Source organism: Poecilia reticulata, chromosome 7, assembly GCF_904066995.2.
Source record: "Poecilia reticulata chromosome 7, P_reticulata-male-v2, whole genome shotgun sequence".
Taxonomy (NCBI): domain Eukaryota; kingdom Metazoa; phylum Chordata; class Actinopteri; order Cyprinodontiformes; family Poeciliidae; genus Poecilia; species Poecilia reticulata.
In genome coordinates this window covers 8,863,165-8,885,259 of record NC_088836.1, presented here as the reverse complement: position 1 = coordinate 8,885,259, position 22,095 = coordinate 8,863,165, and the positions used below count along the sequence as shown (strand labels likewise).

General features: G+C 36.6%; 1 protein-coding gene across 5 annotated transcripts in view; it reads left to right on the top strand.

Moving 5' to 3' along the window:
- Nucleotides 1-22,095, top strand: part of nphp4 (nephronophthisis 4) — a 185,780-nt gene that overhangs the window by 9,515 nt on the left and 154,170 nt on the right. For all 5 annotated transcript variants that reach the window (XM_008413093.3, XM_008413092.3, XM_017305948.2 and 2 more), the window contains 2 exons: nt 9,662-9,831; nt 12,019-12,083. In XM_008413093.3, coding sequence (XP_008411315.1) covers nt 9,662-9,831; nt 12,019-12,083 — 235 coding nt within the window. The remainder of the gene's footprint in view (nt 1-9,661; nt 9,832-12,018; nt 12,084-22,095) is intronic.

The following is a 22,095-nucleotide window of genomic DNA, read 5'->3' as shown; positions in this document are numbered from 1 at the left end:
AACTATACACTGTAATTTCCTGCAGGTGAAAGAAGATAGAACCAATTAAAACGTTAAAATAATTTTTCTAAGCTCAACTTTCAATCAAGATGAAAAAAATAACTAGGTGAACAGATTTTTCTTATTAAAAGATGTCTTTTTAGTTTTGATCTTTTAAAGAGGTTTATAGATATTTTTGTCTTGTGTCAAAGCTCACTTGCCCAAAATGCTCAGGAGGCATCTGTCGTTTTTTATTCAGAGCTGCTAAGTGCTCAGATAAATGTCTGGCTGTAAATCATCAACCTAGATCGAATCTGAGTCTGTTCTGTTCCCTTTCTCTTCCAATTCACGGCGCTTCTCCGAGCATGAAAACCGCCTGTGCAAAAGGTCGCATGATTGATGGACAAAGGAGCTTCCATAGCACAAGGACCCGTCTCCAGCCTACCTCTGTGCTTAATTCCTTCTCCCAACTGGCATTCCACACTAAAAGATATACACTTCAATTATATATGGGGACGACGGGGTTGAAGACTGCACGCCTTGCTTGAGAACTGATCAATATTTCAGTTCCACAGGGACCAAACACATCGTGGAGCAGCTGCTGCTTAACAGCTTTACACAGTGGAGTGGCACATCCCCTAATACACAGCTATACACTGTGGGTGTGTGTATGCACAATCAAAGGAACTGAAGGGCCCACAAGAGCTACTGCTGAGGTGACAGAGAGAGATGAGAGCCTCAAGGAGGTTTTAGCTGTGTGTGTGTGTGTGTGTTCATTTTTAGTGTGTGTTGCGTATTCATACTTGCCTTGTATTTGACTGTTCTTTCTCCATGCCTGTCTTCTTCTCTTCCTGTCCCCTCTCCCTATCACATCAACACACAAACTCTCGGATTCTAAAACACACATACAAGAGATTCACACACAGCAAGCTCGTCCCAATATTTCTGCTATCAGCTCTCCCTGGGGTCTGCGGTGCCTGTTTGTGTGTGGGCGCGTGTTGAGACTGAGGGGAAAGAAAAAGATTCTGCCTGTCTTGTACTTTGTTGTTCCTGGCTTTGACGTGTCAATTCCATCTTTGCCTCTTTGTGTCTGAAGTCTGGCACGGAGACACTGTTTTCTTTCCTTGTTGCAATCCTGCAGCATTATGTTACCCCTCCACCGTTCAGCCAGCACCCAAAGACTGTGAAACATTTCACTGAGTTTAGCAAATGTCAGGAGACCAAAACCTCTTACAAAGTAAAAAATTACCCAGCAAGCACTTCAATTTCTTGTTGGCAAAATTGTAGATGGTATAGAGATTTGTTTGAATAAGATGGAGAATTTTGGACATTAGAGGCACTGAAGCAAAAATGTAGAAGATTTTTTGTTGTTTACAGATTTCTTATATTGTATATTGTCATTTTCTGGAACTACCTCCATTGTTTTCCTCATGTGCTAGACATATCTTTACCTGCAGTTGTTGTGAGTTTTTGGCCTTAGTCTTTTTTTTGACTGTTGTGTCATACCCAGCCATTTCCATTGCTTCTTCTACTTGTTAACACACTATTTTGTGCTTGTTTGTATCTCCATGAATTTGAATATCTCACCCATTCATCATAAATGCAGGACTTTTGAAGTGCAGTATGCTACAAAATATTTTGGATATCTTGATTAATTGGACATATGCGAGTAAATACTAATTCTATAAGAATTTTCAAAAGTTTTTATATTATTTTGCGGTTTTGGTTCCCATTTCTTTTAATGAACTGTTTTGACAATTGTCACAAAAAAATAGTCTGTCCCAGCAGGAGGTTGACTGTCCCAGCGTCAACCTCCTGCTGGGACATATGAAGTGATATTTCCATATGTTAAACCATGAGAATATCATCATCTTCATATAAAACTCAGTGGAGTACAGCAAAAGACTTGTGGTGTTGACAAGGTGTCCCTCAGGGCATGAGCAAGTCTGAAGAGACTAAAACTTGAAATGTAGGAAAATAAGTAAAATCACCAGCATCTGGATCTCTCATGTATTTGTATTTCCTGCATATCAATAATTTTCCAAGTGCTGTGTAACTACCTAGTGCATATAATGTTCACAGAAAAAAATCTGGCCTTGTTGGAATTTTTTTTCTTTTTTATTCACCTGTCACACATACTGTATGCATACCAGTCATATCTCTCTTGCTGCAATCCAGTGACATATTGGCCATAAGGGAGCCTGAAGCCTCAATTCTTGTCATTTTCTTAGCCTCTCTATCATCCACTCTGCCATCTCTCATCTCTACTGTGCTTGTGACTGTCACAAAATTTCACACCAAAAGGATTTGTGATACTGATACCCACTGGTTCTGTGCCTGTAAAATGACTCGCTGAATCTCTCCTCCTTTCTCTTTCACTTCCTCTATCTCTTTTCTCATACTCATCCTGCTGCCAGACTTGTATCAGAGATCTTCATATATAGACTTCGATATCAAAGCATTGCAGCCAAGAAGCTGCCAAAAGTGTTTGTCTGCTTTATTTCTGAATCTTTGATTTTAGCTGGATGACTTGAACACTCGACAGCAAAGTCCCATAGGCTTTTGAGATGCAGTGAACGTAGCAGTTGTCTAGCAAAAACTTATGTCCACAAGTAAAGCTTTTTTTCACATTTGTGAAGAAAATGTACAGCAGTGTCAGTCTTGAGCGCTGAAATCTGGAATATTGTATCATTAACTAATCTAAGCATGCATATCTTACATGTAACTTCTTATCTAAGTCCAAGTCTCCAAGACAATGCACAGTGTTGGTCAAATTCATGGCACCACAAGTAAAAATGTGTGAAAAGCAATAACATTAACCCAACTTTTTAAGCAAGAGCATTTATAGCCCCAGAAACACAAATATTACTCTTTAAAAACAAGCTCATTTGTAATATGTTTCTTTAGGTTATCTGTCACATGAAGAAGCGTTATTTATATTACTGAACTGCACATAGTCACTGCATTTAATTATATTGTCAAATTTACTGATATTTCTTGATACTTTTTTTAACAAACAGTGGAGTTGATTGTAAAGTTAACAATCCTGACAGTAAGAACAACTTTTTGGAATTGGAGTTTATTGTATGAATCAAAATTCTTATTATAGAAAATTTATCACAATAAATGATAAACGATACGATAAATGCCCACTGCTACTCCAGTCCCCATCATACCCAACAATATGCAAATGGGCTTTTACAAATACATGTGCTTTGTTTCTTTCCTCCTTGTTAAAATCTAATGGTTCTTATGAAGACATGGTTTGGTTTCTCTGCTACATTGCTCTAGAAATTTTTTGAAATTTGTTCAAACTTTTTTTGTACCATCCTGCTTGCTGTGTACAGTGGTATGAGTCCTTTTCCAACCCAGAGACTAGTGATGATTTTTAAGTAAATAACTTTAACACCTTGATTTTGGAACATGTATTTCTAGGTTGAGGGGTAAATTATACTTTCATAGCTGTGTGAAAGGGTCCTAATTGATTCATTTAGCACCAAAAGACAAATGGTAAGGCAAATGAAGCGTTTATGGGTTAGAGCTGCATACAAAAAGCAAGCTCTAGGTCAGTGCAGGTTGTTTTTCCATTTTCCTACAATAATTTCCTTAAAACCATCTTAGTCTGATGCGAAATTATAAAACAGCATTCTACCTTGAGAAAATGTATTATTTCAGTTAAGAAGAGGCAGACTGGCATCCAGTTTAATGACTCAGAACTGCAATTTTTTTCTTAGCTGTCGAAGGTACATACCCAAAGTAATTGAAAAAAATGTTATTGCTCCTCTTCCATCTTGACTTAAGTTACAGCTATTTACCCCTGCGAGAATCAAGTGCCGCTTTGTTGCTGCAAAGCATAATCTCTCATTAGTCCAGACATATGTGGCGCCTGGTGTTGCTGCAGATGCAAGCTATTTCTCTAAATTACTTCTCCCAGAACTTCAGTGGCATTCAAGTAACAAGAGCTCACAGCATTGTCTTATTGTACATATCTGTTAAAAACTTGTTTGTATTGGTTGGGAAACGTAATGAATATGGAACTTTGCAGAAACAAACTGACTTCTGTGTTTAGTACAAACCTAGAGGTGCAATTGAGTGCAAAATGGAACAACCTGTTCTCCTTAAAAATCACCTTATTATGTGGAACAAAAACACAATTTATTACATATCTGTTGCCAAACTTTACCCCTTAATACCAAGTATTGCATATTCATGAAAAAATATAGACCAGTTGCTTAGTTGTGCAGTTATTCCTAAACATGAAAAGTCTTTTTAATTCGGATCATTACAAAATCTAGGAACATTGCAGTAAGGGAGAGCTTTCCTTCACAGTGCTTTGCAAAAGTGTTTGTTGTGCTCTTTCACAATTCTGTACATTACAACTATAAACTTCAGAGTATTTGATTGGAAATCTATGTGACCAACTAACAGAAGTAACATATATTTATAAAGAGGAAGGTCAATAATATGTGGTTTTCAAAATTGTTCACAAATAAAACTGTAGTGCCGCGTGCATTCTTTGTCAACCTTTTTTCAGTCTGATTTCTAAATGACATAAAATACAACCAGAATGTTTTCATCCGTAATGTTTTACCCATCCGTAAAACTCTGTCTGTTTTGCGAAGCCCTCAGAGGTCATCATGAAGGCCCAGAAACACAGCAGGATACACAAGAAACACGGGAAAGAAGATCCTTTTTACAGTCCAATCAAACTGATAGCTAATCCTCATCATTAAAGAAAAAATTATTCCACTGTTCTCTGCAAGTTTATTTACAGTATAGCATAACTTTCCAATTACCCTATTGTGTTTTTCCTCTCTGCATAAGAGTAGTTTTAAAGAAATATGGTCAACGATAGAACATTAATATATGCCTGAGCAGTGAACTGGTCATGAGAATTTCTTTCTCAGCTCCTGGCTCTGCCTCTGACACTAAATCAAATTTTAAAAATGGTCATAATTTTCAGCACAAATCTTCAGTTTTTACAAAGTAGTCTGATCAGTTCAAGTCAGCTCATTACAACGATTCAGCTGTAATGAGCTGAATCGTTTTACATCTCGGGGAACTTTTCATAAAAAGCAGTTCCACACTGTAGTCTTGATTATGTTAATTCTGAGCATATTCACTGAATGAGTAATCCTTTCTGTCCTGTCTGGACTTTTGGGCTCATGGCTGGTTCTTGGTACTCTAGCTTTCTTTGTACTAAAGGGCTATGAGACAAAGTTGACCAGTTATGTGGTGTTGTATTATACAGATATTTAAAGCTCGAAAGAAATGCACACAAAAAAAGAGGAAAAACTGCCTTTGTGGCCCAAGCGTCAGGCCAGCCCGCTGGGGAATGTCCCGTTCCTTCCGATTTGCCAATCCGGGCCTGTTTGTTGGTAAGAGATATAGTGGGACAGCGAAGGGAGCTCATTCTTTAGAGAGAAGAAGAGAAATCCTTTGAAAGTCCCTTTCATTTCAGTTTATTGCTCCTATGCAAACATTCACGTTATTACACATCTCTACAATTGTATGCATGAATTTTCCGTATTATAAAAACCAGATTTGTGGGAATTGCCATTAATAACCGCAATGTTCTCTAACTTTTCCAGAGATTTTCTTTTTAACTTTCAACAATGGCAAGACAAAGGAGTTGTTTCTGAACCTTTTTCAAAGTATACTAAATACCCTCTAAAACAGTGGTTCTTAACCTGGGTTCGATCGAACCCCAGGGGTTCAATGAGTCGGTCTCGGGTTCGGCGGAGCCTCTGCCGCGGAGGTAAAGGCACACTTGTGTAAAGTCGTGACGACGCGCCCCGCTTTGCCATCACTTGCTGCAGAGGATCACGTTACATTGCTTAGCTAATCAGTGCTGCGGAGAAGCACTGATTAGTGGTTTGGGGGGTGGAATAAGAAGGGTTCGGTGAATGCGCATATGCAACTGGGGGGTTCGGTACCTCAAAAAAGGTTAAGAACCACTGCTCTAAACCTTCAAACATTTGGCTTTTGTCCTCCGACAATCTGCTTTCATTACCGAGTCAAATGTCTCTGCATTGATTGGAGCTGTTTATCAGCTTCAGCCTGCATTGATGGAAAGCTGACACTTGGCTGAACACTTCCCACCCGTTTTTATGATGAAATGGTTTGATGAGAAGGCTTGATGCTTCATTTAGGGACTTGTGTAACTCAGTCATATAAGACGCAAATCCCAAATCTTTCTGTTAAAGCAGCATTTCAACACTGACTGGACTGAATGTAAGGTGGCGTCAATGACAAAACCATGACAAAGTGATACTTTTCTAAATGGTACCAAGAATAAAAGAGGGTGATCTTGGGCATAAGATTGTTGTTACCCTTTCTACTGTATCCAAACAAGCTGGGGTCCATAATTTTAGACTGAGAAAGTATATATTTACTGGTGGAACCCATTCAAGGTTAGACTTTGTAGGATTGGTCCCATCTTTCTAGATTTGAGCATGCTGTACCCAGAGAAATTACAGAAATCCCTAAACTTCATTTTAGACTCCATAGGACTCTGCATGTTTAACTTCTCATAACAGCACAGGTATATAAAGATTGAATTAACCTGGCTTCAGTATATCAATTCAGAACAACTAAATTAAACTTTGGTTAAATACAGGTCTATTTAGTCCAGTTCAAAAAAGGTTTGGTAGAATATAATAATGTTTCAGTTCACGCCAACAAATTTGATTACTGATAATATTAATAGGATTAAGAAACATAAATTAACAACAAGCTCTATAATGAACACAATGAATGGTGATAAATATTTCAAGACCTAGGGATGGAGGTGTTGGCATAGAGAAGGAAAACTATATTGTAATAATAAAAAAAAAAACACTTCTGGCAGAACCAGACTCCGAAATGGTGCTGCCGTCTGACTTGACCACCTGGGAATTGAAGTACAGTTATGGGCCAACAACAAACATAAACATACTTGCTGGAAAAACAGAAAAATTATCTGCAGCATCTATTTGATAATATTGCCTTAAAAATCCTTTTTTTCCCTCAAACTTATATCAAACTTTGCAAAGTTTGATCTTGTGGGAAAATGCCCTTTAGACCAGATGGAACCAAAGTGTAGACGTTTGGCCAAAATATGAACAAATGTGATGAAAACCAAACATAGCATTGTGCACATTAACACCTTGTTGCTGAATCAGTTCTGAATTTCTCTATAAGCTGTAGTAATAAGTAGGACCAAATGTCTGACAAACAAATTATCTCGCGCAGTTGATTTGTGAACAGTAGGAGTTAAAAGGGACTCCACCAGAGCTGCCTTCTTCTGTTATGTTGTATTAATGAAAATCATGTCAAACAAAAACTAAACCAACAAGAACAGAAACAATATTGTGAATTATATGCAACACGCTTCTGGAAAAAGACATGGTGGGCCTCCTGCTACATTATTCTTCATAGAACAGAACAGGCTTAGATTTTGTTGTCAATGTTGGGTTAGAACTGATAAATGACCTTGGAGAGAGCAAGATGGGGGGCTATTTATCTTTTGAAAATATAGTCAAATTGCTGTAGATGGATGAGTTTAATTGTATTATCTTCACAACTTTTATGCCATATTGGTTATAAATAAACAATCTTCTTTGCAGGAGAAGTTGCTGTTAATGTAAAAAAAACATTGCAGATAAAAATAAATCCATATCACAGTGTTAGGAGAACTTTGTATGTTGTTCTCTTTCTTTGAAGTTATTGTATTTGGAAAAATACTAGCCTTACTAGATGGTGTTTGTAAAAAGAAAAAAATCTAAATAAAAAAAGCCCTTCTGCAGACTGTGTGATTTTACATGTGGGTTATATGGACCTTTTTGCATCAGAAGCTTGGAGAATCTCTTTATTTCAGGGTAGCTCAGATTAACTTATTTTCTGACAATGTCATCATGGTATTGATGGTGATTTAGAAAAATAACATGAGTTGTTCCACACAACCAGTGGATCAGAGAGAATTTATAGGTCTCCTTATGGTATTCAGGCCTTTGTGCTGTGTAAAACAGGGTGGCTCTGGCACAGGAAGGCTATTATTTCCAATTTGAGCACATCAGAGCCTGTATACAATTGCATCTACCTCACACAGACAACAAAAAGGCTCCCAAAAGGTATTGCCATCTCTGAGCTAGTGCAGAAATAGCAGGTCAGTGCAACTCATCCACGTCCTGAAAGGAAAATTTGTTGATTTCAGTTAGTTTAGGATGATATCAACAATTGTATTGATTTGTCCCAAACATCAAAGCTCAAAAAAGTACAACAGCTGTAATAAAATTAGCTGATTCATCTTTCTAAGATAAGGATATTCTTCATCAAGTAGCAAGGTACATGACTAAAACGGAGATAAATCAATCCAGCAAGGTTGCTCTTTTTTCTGTTTTTGTTTTTGTGCATGTCTCAAATTAAATTCCCTTCAGTTTTGACACAACAGCTTTCAATTTTTTTCTAATGCATGTCTAATGTGAATCTGCAGTGTCCTTGGGATATTAGGAATTACCTTCCAAATGCTACAGTGGTGTTATGTTTTTATTTTGAATGTCCCTGAACTGCTCGAATGACAGCAACAGTGGATGCTTCCAGCCAAGCAAAGTACCCTGGGACAGTGCACCATCTGTCCTTGTTTATAGGTCATTTCCCTGATGTGATTTTCAACATGCCGTTTATTGGTCATTATTATTATTTTACATGTCGTCTTCATCATGTTTCTTTCATCAGTGTGCTCAATCCCATTCAGGCTTAAAGAAAACAAGCAGTTTCTATGCATGTCTGTATTCGTTTCCTTTATTCTTATTTTCCAGATCATAATTTGTTTCCTTTATTGCAAGGATGCAATATACCCTGCTCACATATAAAATGATGGGATTGTGTATCAGTGCCCTTGGCTAACTCAGTCCACCCTTCTGTGATGGCAGAAATAATGTAGATAAGAACATTAATATTTTAACACAACATATGTGGCCTTCCAGACCAAACCTTTTCTATCCTATCATACTCTGTAACTACCACAAACACATGGCTAAAGATGTATGATGGACAGCTTAAGGTGTTGATGAGCCGACTCCAATGCCGAATGTGTGAGTTTTAAAAAGACGAGAACCTGTGCGGTAATTAAAATATTTTTGCTGGAAAACTAGGTCATAAATATGCTTAAAATGCTTTAATTTTGGTTATTCTCACTCCAAGAGTGTTTTTTTTAAAGTGTTCTGAACAGGAATGACAAAATAGTAAAAGCACCTGAGAGACGAGCTCTTTTGTATGACGGCACATTTGGACCTTTGTACAAATTAAAGAAAACATGAACTGTGCAAGGTGAAAAATAAACTGCAAACAGAAACCTCTCAAATTATGAGATGGAAAGCATGTATACATATACATGCTTTCCATCTCATAATTTGAGATTCTTGAAAAATCTTGGAGGACTTGTCACTTTTTGTCCCGAATGAATTTACAATCTCAGAAAAAGTGTGTTTTTACTTACTAATTTCTTACTTTACAATGTCAGTGAATATTTTAGCTTCAATATTGTAAATTTATTGCCTTTAATTTCGAAAAACTTTAATATTTATTGCAAAAGTATGGCTTTTGTCTTTAAGATATGGGAAAGTAATCTCAAAGCATTCTGAATGACTAAACACTGTAAGTTAGATGATCTCTTTTGGTGTCCCATGTGTTTATTTCTCAGGTTTTGTACCTGCATACGTCCTTGCTGCTGCCCAGCACTCTGGTCGTTGTGGAGTTAGTGTCGCTATCAACCAAACCAGACGGCTCCTACCTGTCTCTGGGGAGAGGCTTCAGCATTCTGGAGCTTTTTACCAACAGACCAGAGGGTCCAGGTACTAATGGAGACAGAAGGTGATTATTGAACTCTTAATTACCACATACATGGATTAATGAGCCTTCTCATTAGGACATAAAGGACAGGTGTATTTATAATGCAGGAGGTTGATGCTTTCTATCCAGTCAGGTTGTTTGGTCCTGTAATGTACATGTTTTTAGTTATTGTAAAAAATAGTTCTAATATTTTAGTTTTTCACAGCATGCGTGACAGAAATGCTATTATCCCTATGGGGTTTAAAGCCACCTCAGTCTGCTCTGGTGTTGGACAGTTTAATTAAATGTAGCTGGCATGATAACAGACACAATTAATAATGAGAAGGTTATAGGCTCACAATATTAAAACATGACGTTAAACTGAAGCCTGTCTCCAAAAATGCCACGTTGCCGCCAACAGAATGGGACTTCAATATGGTAAGATGAAGTTATGAATATAAAAGAATGCTTTAATCTTAGGTGCCCTGTTTTGGTTGACAAAACAGGGCACCTTACATATGTATTTTAAATACATATGTAAGGTGTAAATAATTTATATGACTGCATCTTTATCTGGTAGAAAACAATGGAAAAAAAGTCACCTGTTACGAGCAACTTTAAGCTCTACAAAGAGATATGATTATTAATGGCTGCAAAGATTGCTGCCATATAATTTTCTGTTCAGAGTCTGGTTAGTGACCAATGCTGCAAGGCATCGCTACAAGACATTGGAGAGGTTTTGAACCTCTTCCATTCAGATATCCGTCACTGAAGTCCAGTATTAATCTGTTCTGGCCATTTCACCGACATCAATTAATGAGAGGAACTGCAGCGATCCCAACGTGGGTTCCCCTTTAGATTTTTAATTGGTGCTGAACTAAAGACATATGTTTTAAGGAATCTGGGCTTTTGACAAGTTTCAGCTCACAATCGAAAATCCTTAAACTAAAGCTTGAAGTAGATGGCTCTGCTTTAAGTTGTTTCTCTAAAACACAGTTTGACATTTATGAAAGCTCTATTCTATTTATGAAAACAGAAAAATCTATTTCTTTTCTGTTCTTCTTTGCCATTGGGACCAATTCAGATTGTGGAAAGTAGGGAAACGGTATTACTTTTATCAAAGGTATTCCGTCACTCATTCAAATAATTTAATTCAGGTATTTTTATACCTTTCATAGCAACTGGTGAATAAAATCAAGCACCTAGGCTTGCAAACTGCTTCTACAAATCACTGAAAGAATGGGTTATACTCTCAGGATGCCACCTGTTAAATCTAGCTTGGTACTTTGATAGGATGTCACCTGTGAAATTGGTCCAGTCATGAAATTTCCTCACTACAAAAATTCCACAGTCGGCCGTTATAACAAAATGGAAGCGATTAGGAACAAGAGAGACTTGGCCATGAAGTGGTAGGCCATAAAGAATCACAGAGCAGGGTCAGACGAGACATGGCAACTCTTAGTTTTCCTAAAAAAAAAACAACTGTTCTTGTCCTTGTAAACCTGATATTATGTATTGTCTTTGTTAGTGATGTTTACAACCGTTAATAGTGTGAAAAATTGTGACCACAAAAATGATCAGTATTGTGTTGAAGCAAAATTCACTTTGAGTTACTTTTCTCCTAATAGTTTTGAAAGGAAGCAATAATCCTTATGTCCTACTTTAAGCTTTTTACATGATTTTCATTGTCTTGCTGTCTTACTGTGTTTGCCATGTTGGCTTTTGTTTACAATAGTATTTGGTAGGTTTCTGCTTTTTTTTTAGTCCTTCCTGTCCTCCTGCTGCCTCTTCAGTCAGCCTCTCATTAGATGAACTGACCCCAAATCCCCTCTGTCAGACAGCAGTTGGTGAAAGCAGCTATTTTACCACAAACTGTACTGCAACCTAAATTACCTTTGCATTGCAGCATGTAAAACTGATTTCTACCTTCGTAGGTTTTGAGGAACATCTCAATAACTGTAGTCCGGTTGGATGTCTTTTTAGCAAGGCATCTTAATTATGCAGAGTACTACCTCAACAGTAACAGTTTCTGGCTGAAAGCAGGCAGACTAAGACATGAGAAGCACAACCTATCTGATTACTGGCGAATGTAATACTTTGATTCCCAGCTTTTCTAATGATGCAATCAGTGCAGTACCCTTAAAAACGGGTCAAGTGCTAAATTAAGATTGTCAGATCTACTATAGTTTGCAGGCCTGCTTTTAAGATCTGTTCCACTTTATTCCACAGGCTGAATCTACACCGTGGATCACCAAGAGGCCTCCTCCACCCCTCACTGAAGGACTCAGTTGACTGTAAGAATAATTTGTCCACCATTTTTCTAGAGTAATACATGCAGGATTTAGGGGCATCTATTTCCAAGGTGGTAAGGCTTCCTTTGTTTACTGAGGTACTTACATCCACATGATCTTTAGCCATGTGATATGATTCAAAGTCAAGATGGCAAATGTTTAGGACAGTAAATAACTGACTGCTTTACTTTCAAGTGACTTTTAAAATGCTTTTACCTCTTGATCCACCATTTTTAGCTATGCTTTGCTTACAGAAGCCAACTGCTCGTAGCCTGCCTCCTCCAAAATTGGAAAGTAGTCAGACCTTTGGCTGAGAGGTGTTTTTTGTCCTTGGATATCTGATTCAACTTAGTTTAAAATTTAATAAATGTTTTTTTTTTTTTTAACTACTTAGCTCCTGCTGAGGCTCATGGTTGGTTTTGATATGTCTATGGTTGGCTTAAAACCAGGGCTATGAATTACAAAACACTGCTGTGCCTTACCGTGTGAATAGCATTGTGCCCAGCGAGAGCCAGAGTTCCTGTCTTGGCTATCATGTCACATGAATATTAGAAAGCTTGCTCTCAAACGGACTCTTATGCTCCCTGAATTATTCAATGTCAGCCTGTTGTTTAGTGGATGCTGCTTCTCTGTTTTACGAGTCATGTTGCAGGCATTCTTGTTTACCTTTATATGGTTTAAACCCCTTTTTATCACTTTAACTTTCATCCACTTTAGCATGGGTACATGCTTTTTATCTTTTCACTGTGAAATACTCGGGTGTGTGTCTTATGTCTAAAGCGCCGTCGTTATGGTGGTAATTTCCTTCCCGATTGTGTGAAAGAATTCTGACGGGAAAAAAAATCTGTCAGGGTCAGACTTTTTGTTTACTTAATTTGTAATAAGTGCAACATTATGCAATTTGGCCTTGGAGAAGGAAAAGGACATTGTTGATGTGCTGCAGATACAATTGAGGTTAAATGTTGAATTTAATAACTGTGACACAATTGTATAACAATTTATGTTTATATCTCCTACCGTACTTCAGTTTCAAACGTTCAACATAATCATTATACTGCTGGAATCTGTCACATTGTCTATATGAAAACTTATTGGTCAATACATTATTTTTTACAGTGAATATTGTAGTTCTACAACGTTCTTCATTCACTTGCATTCAGAATAAAGCTCATGACTTTTCATGAGACCTACTCTCAGACTTCATTTTAAATATTTGAAGTTATTGACAGACAAAAACAAATCTTTCTAAAACTCCATCGGCACTAGTTCATAAACATTTGACAGAATGGAAAGGCAGAGTATAGTTTATAGTTGCATGGAACATACAAATATACACTTTTCTGAGAGGTGACTAACAAAAATTAAAATAATCCCCGCTTTGATATATAATAGTTGGCTAATGCTGTTTCTTTGTTCCTGACAGCTGTTCATAGACTTTCCTCAGTTTATTACATTTCACAGCTTTCACATGGGTTTCAACAATGAGTTGCACACTGATTAAGTATTTAAGTCCACTCTTAATATACATAATTCCTGACACATGGTTGGATTTTATCATAACTTAATGGTAAACCGCAGTCTGTTCACAGCTCATAAGGTGAACTGATTCATAACTTTACATTTTGATTACGTAGCTTCATGGCTTCCAAAACATATTTTTAGTTTTATTGCTTAAATTTTAATTAAAATCATTTATGTCTATAGTACCTATTTATTAGATATGTTTTGTCGGCAGTCAGTAAATTATGATAGAACATGTTTTACTGGAAGAAAACTCCAGTGACATAAAACACTCTGATGCCAGTATCTCTGCCAAAGCACTAACGGATTGAAGTTTGTGTCGCCCATATGGCACCTTTCCTTTCCTCTTCAGATGGCAGCCTCCTGTCGTCACCATATTCTGCAGCGTGACTAAGTCTGAGATGCTCATCAAGGTTAGTGCTATTGGCATAGCACCTCACAGTCTTCCTCCGTAATTTGCATAAAGCACTGGTCCTGGTTTATTAATTGGAAAAGTCTTTTAGCTCCTTTCAAAAAATACACAGTATTGCCCCTAAAATGTCACCCCCCAAATTTAACTTAACAAATCGGTAAGTTATTTAACCCCAGCTGATACAATAAGTAGCTTCTCACATTTGATTAACAGCCATGTGGAAAGGCATCCTGTCATGGAAAAGATGTTGATCTGTTTTAAGAAGGGTCAAATCATTGGGAGGCATGAGGCATAGAAAACATCTAAAACGTTTGCAGGAACTACTAAAAGTGGATTGAGAACTGTCCAATGCATTGTTATGCCTTATAATGGAAGGATAGTAAGGTAAGGAACCGTTGTCTTTGAGGAAATAATGTGACTGGAAAAAAAACTAACAAAACCCGAATGACCGTGATCAGTGATCACTTAAACTTTTGGTATCCAAATCGAAGACAAACAACAATAGTATTAGTAATATAACAATATTATTTACTAGTTTAATATTGAAAGTGAAATCATTTTTCTACACACAGTGTGAAGGGAATTCAAGTGATTCGAACTGTAGCCATGAGAAAACCACTAATCAGTGAGGCTAACTGATTAGTTTGCAAGAGAGCATAAGGCCTGGACTCTAAGCACATGAGACATGGTTTTCACACATGGATCGGCCACCACAGAGTTCAGATCTTAAGCCCATTGAGATTCTTTATGATGTTCTGGAGAAGGCTTTGCTCAGTGGTTGGACTCTCCCATCATCAATACAAGATCTTGGTGAAAAATTTATGCAGCACTGGATGGAAATAAATCCTTTGACATTGCATAAGCTTATCGAAACAATGCCACAGCAGATGAGTGCTCACATCAAAGTTAAATGCGAATGTGCAGCCTTTCTGTCTTTAGTGGCAACTTTTCTTTGGCCAGTCAGTGAACAACTCGGGAATAAGAATCCTTTTTTGTCTTTTAGGGTAGAAGTCAGCCCATCTCTCATACAAAGTGTAAACAACACTCTAAAATAATTTCCAATAATAAGAGTAAGAGGCTTACTCACTGTTGCTGAAAAGTAGATTATGTATGCTGCTACTTTCCTGTTTTAGTCCCAACAATGCTTTCAGACACTCTCCCCTAAAAGCACCCAGAAAACACCTGTAAAAAAAGTTTTTTGTAAAAAAAAAAAAAAAAAAAAAAAAAAAATATATATATATATATATATATATATATATAATTTGAAGTTTATCTTACTTTTTCTGTCAACTTCAAATTATTCTACTTGTTATACCCGCTCAATCTAAAGGATCAGGATCGTTATGTAGACGCCACGAAAGGTTTAGCCTGCAATTATTGCAACTTTAAATGTTTTTCAAATGTTTGAGTTGTTTGTGTAATTTAGAGAAAACCATGTGTGTTTCATCGTGTTATGTAAATAACATTACAAACAGCCCTTTGAAGATTATGATTTATCACAAGATACATTTTTTTTTTTTTTAGATGAACATCTTGGGGAAAAAAACCAATAGCTTTTGTGTTGCATCTAATTTCATCATTAAGTAATAAGCCATCATGACTCTTGGGCGTGCTCTATGACCTTAAGGCAACACATGCATGTCTAACACTGTTAGCTTGAAGTTCCTTGATGAGAAATCCTCATTTTCAGTTGGTGGTTGTTGTTCCCGTCCTTGTTTCTTATGGACATTTTTGTTTTATAGTGAAATAAAAAAACCTTAAATATTTCAATTTATCCCAAAAGACTTGTTTTGAAGCTCTTTTTTTTCAAAGGTACTTCTAAATTATCAGAGCAGTTTGCTTCATAAGTTTGCGATGGCTTTTATCTGAAGATAATGAGGATAAGTGATAATTGTTCATACCCCTTGAACAGTTTAAGGGATATAAATACTTTTGCAAGGCACTGTTTGTAAGAAGCTTTGTTATTGAGAAATAGAAATGAAACCTGTGTCTTACTCTTTAAACTTTGGTGTTTGTTTCCTTTACAAGGGCAGCTGTATTACTCTGTCCACAGGAGATCTCTGGTAGGTCGGCATTTATCCACTGACTGCAGTAAAATGTAGCGTTTGTGATTACAGCACATAAGAAAGTGCCACAACATTCAGCAAATCAGACAGAAAGAAAAGGTCAAAAAGGAGAATGTTTTGCCTCCTGGAAGGCAGTGTCATGATTTTTGCATAAGAAAATGTGTTCATGTTTTTTTTTTTTTTTCAATGTGAAACTAAAGGAAAAATAAATAATCTTGCTGAGTGCATTGTGTGTGTGCAAAGTGACAAACTATGTAAAAAGTTTTAAGATCAGGTTGTGCTGAATGAATTCACAATGTAAAAGCAAATGTGACAGAACTTGATTATACACCAGTGGCATGAACACAGACGTCAACATTCCCACTTGAAAGTTTTATCCCAAAGGGATAAAACAGAGCGATTTTTGCTTTTCTTTGTTTAGCCTTCCTGTTGCCTACTGAAAGTCTTGCTCTTCCTCGCTGTCACACTGCCTTAAAGAGCTCCAGATATTATAAGAGAGCTATTATTTTGGGCCTCACAAGCCACCGTTGCTTGGCAGCATGTTGGTCAGTCTACTCAGACCATCTGATCGTCTTTGGCTTACAGCGTTGAATGAGCTCCTCTTGACATTAAAATGGTATTGCAGTTGTACTGGAACATGTGTTCTGCTAACATTCACGACAGAAATGACAACCAATGTTTGTTTTTTCTGTTCTGTGATCTGTCCCACTCCTGCCATTTTGGTTTGTTGAAGCACTGATTGTGGCTTTGTTTACTAATCGTAATCCACTTGCAACAAAGCACAATGTGAAAGCAAACTGCACCAAACTAAAAAAAAGTAATTCTGTTTTTGGTTCAAACCAAAGAAGTGGACCAAAGAACTTTTTCTGACAGAGGAGGCCAATATACCAAGTTGATGCTTGCTCTCATTGTTATCAGGAGCAATAATGTGGGTTTCAGTCTTCAATTTACTTCTGTAGAGAACTTCAAATAAACTTTTTACATATACCTCTAAGCGTCCACTTATTCCATAAAAAATACAGAATAATCCTTGCCCCCATTAATGAAAACAGCCATCCCAGTATTCTTGCTAGTTACTCTCTGCTTGTATGGAAGCATAGCCAAAAAGTAGAATTTTAGATCTCAGTCTATAAATGATATCAGATCTTCCATCACATTTTCCATACCAGTTGTGGAATGTCAATAATTTAAATTTGTTGGAAAATAAATCCAAGAAATTGTACTTGTTTTATCTAGTCATAAAGAACTGTGTGTGGATTTGGATGTGCAGGAATGATATATTAATAGATTCCAGAAAAGGTAATGGGTGGGATACAGTGTAGGTTCTACCAAGTGACTGGTGTTTATGCCTTGCCAGTTACTAGCTTGGTTTTATAAAAACACACGCACGCACGCACACACACAGAAGCAAAGACACATTACATGTCTTTCTATCTTCACAAGGACTTTGAAAGAAAAATGAATGGAAGTCAGTGCAGTTTTATATATTAATTTCAAAAACGGCACTACGTTTTTTTTGTAGCCCTCTTTTGGACCAGCGGCTCCTCACGGCGTACTATTTGTTTGAAAAATGGGCCTCACAAATGTAAGAAATGCTAACAACACACAAACTCTAAAGCACACTCCTCTCTTGAAAATATGTGATGAGATGTCCAAATTCTCAATAGTGAGTCAAAATGTGATTATCATTGTTTCTTAAATGTTATTACTTTAGATAATTCCATCTGTGCCTGAGGATTGAGCTGAAATACAGTGACAATGTTCATCAACACAGGGAGAACTGGCTGTTGGTTCTGATGCTGACAGAAAAAGAAGCTTAAGTAAAAAGATAGACTAATCCTGGCAGACAAATCAAAATTCTGTCCGGGTCTTCAGACAGAAAAGGAGGGATGACAAGAGGAGAGAAGTTACATAAAGTTTATTGCATCCAGGGATGCAAAAACAGGAGGGAGAAGAAAGTGCAAAAGGAGGCATAGACATATTGGTTTGATCTGAGCGTCTCTTCTTACCAACTGGGAGGAAAGGGGAAGGAACAGAAAAAAGGCGAAATCAGAAGGAAGTAGGGGAGACCTCTTAATGTGTTAAACAGATGGTAGTTTGTGTTCGCATTAGCATATCTTTATCTTGTGCCATAGAATAATGCATTCACTTTGTGTGTAGGGGAAGAAAAGAGTGCTGTGACATGTTTTGTTTCTGGTGAACAAAAATGCTTTCTTGTAATAAAGATGAAGAAACACTTTGACTTCTTTAACATGGGTTTTATTTATACATTCCTCTACATTACCTATACATAACTTACTGCTTCTTCATTGAACTTCCAGGGAATCCAGAACAGTTTTTGTTTAATTCTGTGAACAAGTATAATCACTTTTACTTTATCCACACACAGCATACATTTGTTGCTGACATGAAACACGTGATTTAAGATTTAAGTACGAACCATTGCTGATTTTAGATTAAAAAAAAAAAAACTGTTTATGCATAAATACAACATAGATAGTATTGAAGAAAATGTTTATCAAAGTATTTACATCAGGATGGAAATAATTTGTTTTGGAGTTTAGTGTGATTTGAGATGAAAACTGTTAAGATTGAGTTTATAGTGAAGAAATGTATTTCCTTCAAGAAAAGCTCTGGTGTACTTTTTTTTCTTTTCTTCAAATGCTAATCAGCTCAAATAAACGTCTGCTTAATCTCACCTGAATTGTAAAAATACAGAGACGGCTTAGAAAAGGGCATCACTGTGATTTTCTTTTTTCTGGTGCAAATCATCATAAGCTGTTACTTTCTTTACTTGCACAAATCTTTATTGAACGTTTACATACAGAGAAGCATGCTTTGATGGAGCTAAAATACTTCCTTGATAGAAAATCTTAAAACTGCGAATGATCATGATATGAATTTTCAAATACAGCATTTTCTCTGCAGTGCAGATGTGGATTTCTTTACGACCAGATATTTGATTATTGATATGTTTTTTGAGCAGTGTTAGACTCTCTGCAGTTCTATCTTGTCTGCTGTGGTACGATTTCCTCATCCCTTCAACATGCAACGAGTGAAAATATTGAGTGATGTAACGGTAAAAAAAGCATTGGTTTATTTTTTTACAGCTTGAGGTTCCTTAAAATTTCTGGAGAATTATAGTCTGCTGTGCATTTTTTTGGTAGGAGGGTAAAGTATGTCAACAGGGAGTTGCATTGTGTTCATGTATGCAGGATAACTCCTGATATGTCCTACATATGAATTTAGTTCTACATGCATATTATCAGGATCATTTTTATGCACATGCTGCACATCCTATTACTTCAGGTACTTTTTAAAAATATGTTTTGAATAGTTTTTTCCCCCCTCCAAATGGCATTCATGAATACATAGAGCACAGGCGTGATGTCCATATATGTAACTACATTTAGGTGCTGAAACTGGATTAAAACTCCTAAGATTAAAAGAGCTGTTCAAAATAAATGGATAATTGTCTTTTAATCTTTTAATTAATAGTGTATGCAGCAAAATTAAAATTAGTAGATTTAGCTTCTGAGAGTAAAAGCAACAAGTCTAGACAGAGAAAGAAGTGCCACATAATTACCATATGGAAATTTCTGTATGTTGTTTGACCCACTGTGTTGCTGTTTTTAGTTTTTTTTTTAATGTATTCAGTATTCATCATGTAACATATTCAAATGTCTCCATTGTACTAAGGAGCAAGTTGAATGCTACAGAAACACTAGAGGCAGCATCTCTTACACATTCAATCACTTATTCAGTCTTGGCTAAAGTTCCAGAAATATTTATCTTTTTTTTTTTCCTGCTGGCCTTTATTACTTTTTAGTGAAATTTTCACCAGATGTCCAAAGCAGATTGATCTTCTGAGTGGAATATTACAGAAAAGATCCACTCTCTTTTCCGGTCATATTTTGTTGGTGTATCTATGAACACTTTTTTTTATGCAAATCTAGATGTAAGGCAGTGAATAACATGTTACAACACAAAGTCCTGTCCTCTTAACAGAAGTATTGTTTTTAATACACCCCTACTGTGTAACATGTTTATAGCGCAAGTTGCTTTTACTGTAATATCACTCAAATCCTTTTTTTTTTCTCTAGTTAATGATTACTTAACCATCTTGGACTGAAAGTTCAATGCTCTATGTGCAGTCTATGTTTACCCCAAGTAGTCCGATATTTTATTAGCTACATCATGTAGATAATAGATTGAGCTGCTTATTTATTGAAACCACTTGAACTTTTCGGCAATGAGATGATTAGATCTTAAATGGTGCAGACAGAGTATATGCATAGAATAGCATGAGATTATGTTGTTAAAAGGAAATATTTGGTGTGATCTTTGAGTAACACTTGCATATATTCAGTAGCAATCATATCTATGTGTTGGCACCTCTTGCCACAGAATTTTTCTACATGTCAAAGAAATCTATGATTCATGTAGTTCTGTTGATTTAACAAGAGAAATAGCTACATAAACTAAAACGTTGCCGACACATTATTTACCCAAAGGTGTGTATCTTGACACTCCATTGAAAGACAGATCAGATTAGCTCTGGTTATCAATTAGAAAGAATTGTTCATGCCAACCAGAAATCATTATCTGCAAGCCACTGGAATGTAGACCAGAATACCTGGCTTCCTTTTGTGTTGTAATACCAGCAATCATCAAATCCAGCTCTCCACAGGACCGAACAGTCTGGAAATAATTTATATTGCCAACCCAATTTTTGCACAGAACATGTGTGATTATAACATATTACATAGTGGAATTAAAATCCTTCTGTCAGTGATTGTTAGTTGACACTGATGAATATAAATATTACTTAATGTCGTGCTCGAATGCTGTTTCTTCTGTTTTAGTGTTTTCCCAGAGTTACAATTTCTGTTTTCCTCATTCTGAGTCATTTTTGTCCCCCAAGCCGTCCAGGTTCCCGTTTTTCACATCTCTTGCCAAGTAGCTGCTCAACCAACTCTGAGGTACCACACCACTGGTACTGCTGTAAGGATATTTTGGAATAGTTCTCTAATCTATGCACAGCATCTGACTGCAACATGAGCCTGATGCATAATAAATACCAAGACATAAATGATGAAAAAGAATCTGACACCTGGGCGCCATCTGTGTCAAGAAAGTTCTATGATTTTGCTTCATCCCCCCCTGCCCCCCCCTCTTCTCCTTTCTTCATTCATTTTTTGCTGTGTTACAGTAAGAAATGGCTTTTCAATAAAAGCTGCTTCTGTGACTCAAAGTGTTTGCAGAAGAGGTTAAACTGCGCTGCAACCATGGAGGTTTCCATTTTCATTTTTAGAAATAAGCGCCTTTCTTGTTGTAAGCAAGCTGCAGGAGAGAGCCGAAGCTTTTCGACAGAGTTGAGTCACTAGCAGAGGGAAGGAGAACGCAGGGATCCAGTCCATCATCCTTCTCCATCAATCTCCCCCACAGTGACTTAAAAGATCAAGGCAGTTACTTGGTCCTCAAAATGGCCAAAGTATTGCCAACCTCTTTTTTTTGTTGTTGTTGTTGATAAGCTACTGTCTGTGATTTTTCAGTTTGTTTGGTTATTTCAAAAAGGAGCAGGTTTATTAATAAACGATTAATCAATTTATCCTTGGACAGTTTCATGTTTCTTAATAATATGTGTGATTTAGTTGCTCAACAAAATATAAATGTAAAAACCCATTAATAAATGTAAATATATATGTAGAATTGCGTATGCTATCGCATTAACAATTTATTTTATACTGGAGTTCATAGTAAAGTTATGATTGTGATTACATCAGTACCTCCCAGTTACAACATGAACTTCATGTCAAAACTACAGATTATTGAAGCTTTATTAAGATTCTATTAAAAAAAAAAAAACATCTTGGTGATTTTGAGTCTAATTTCTTTGAAAAAACAGTATGTGGGGCTACCTTTGCACGACATGCTTCAGCACCGATTTGAGTTATTTGACATTAGGGAAGTCTGAAACTAAAATTAAGTAAATATAATACAGACTATGTATAAC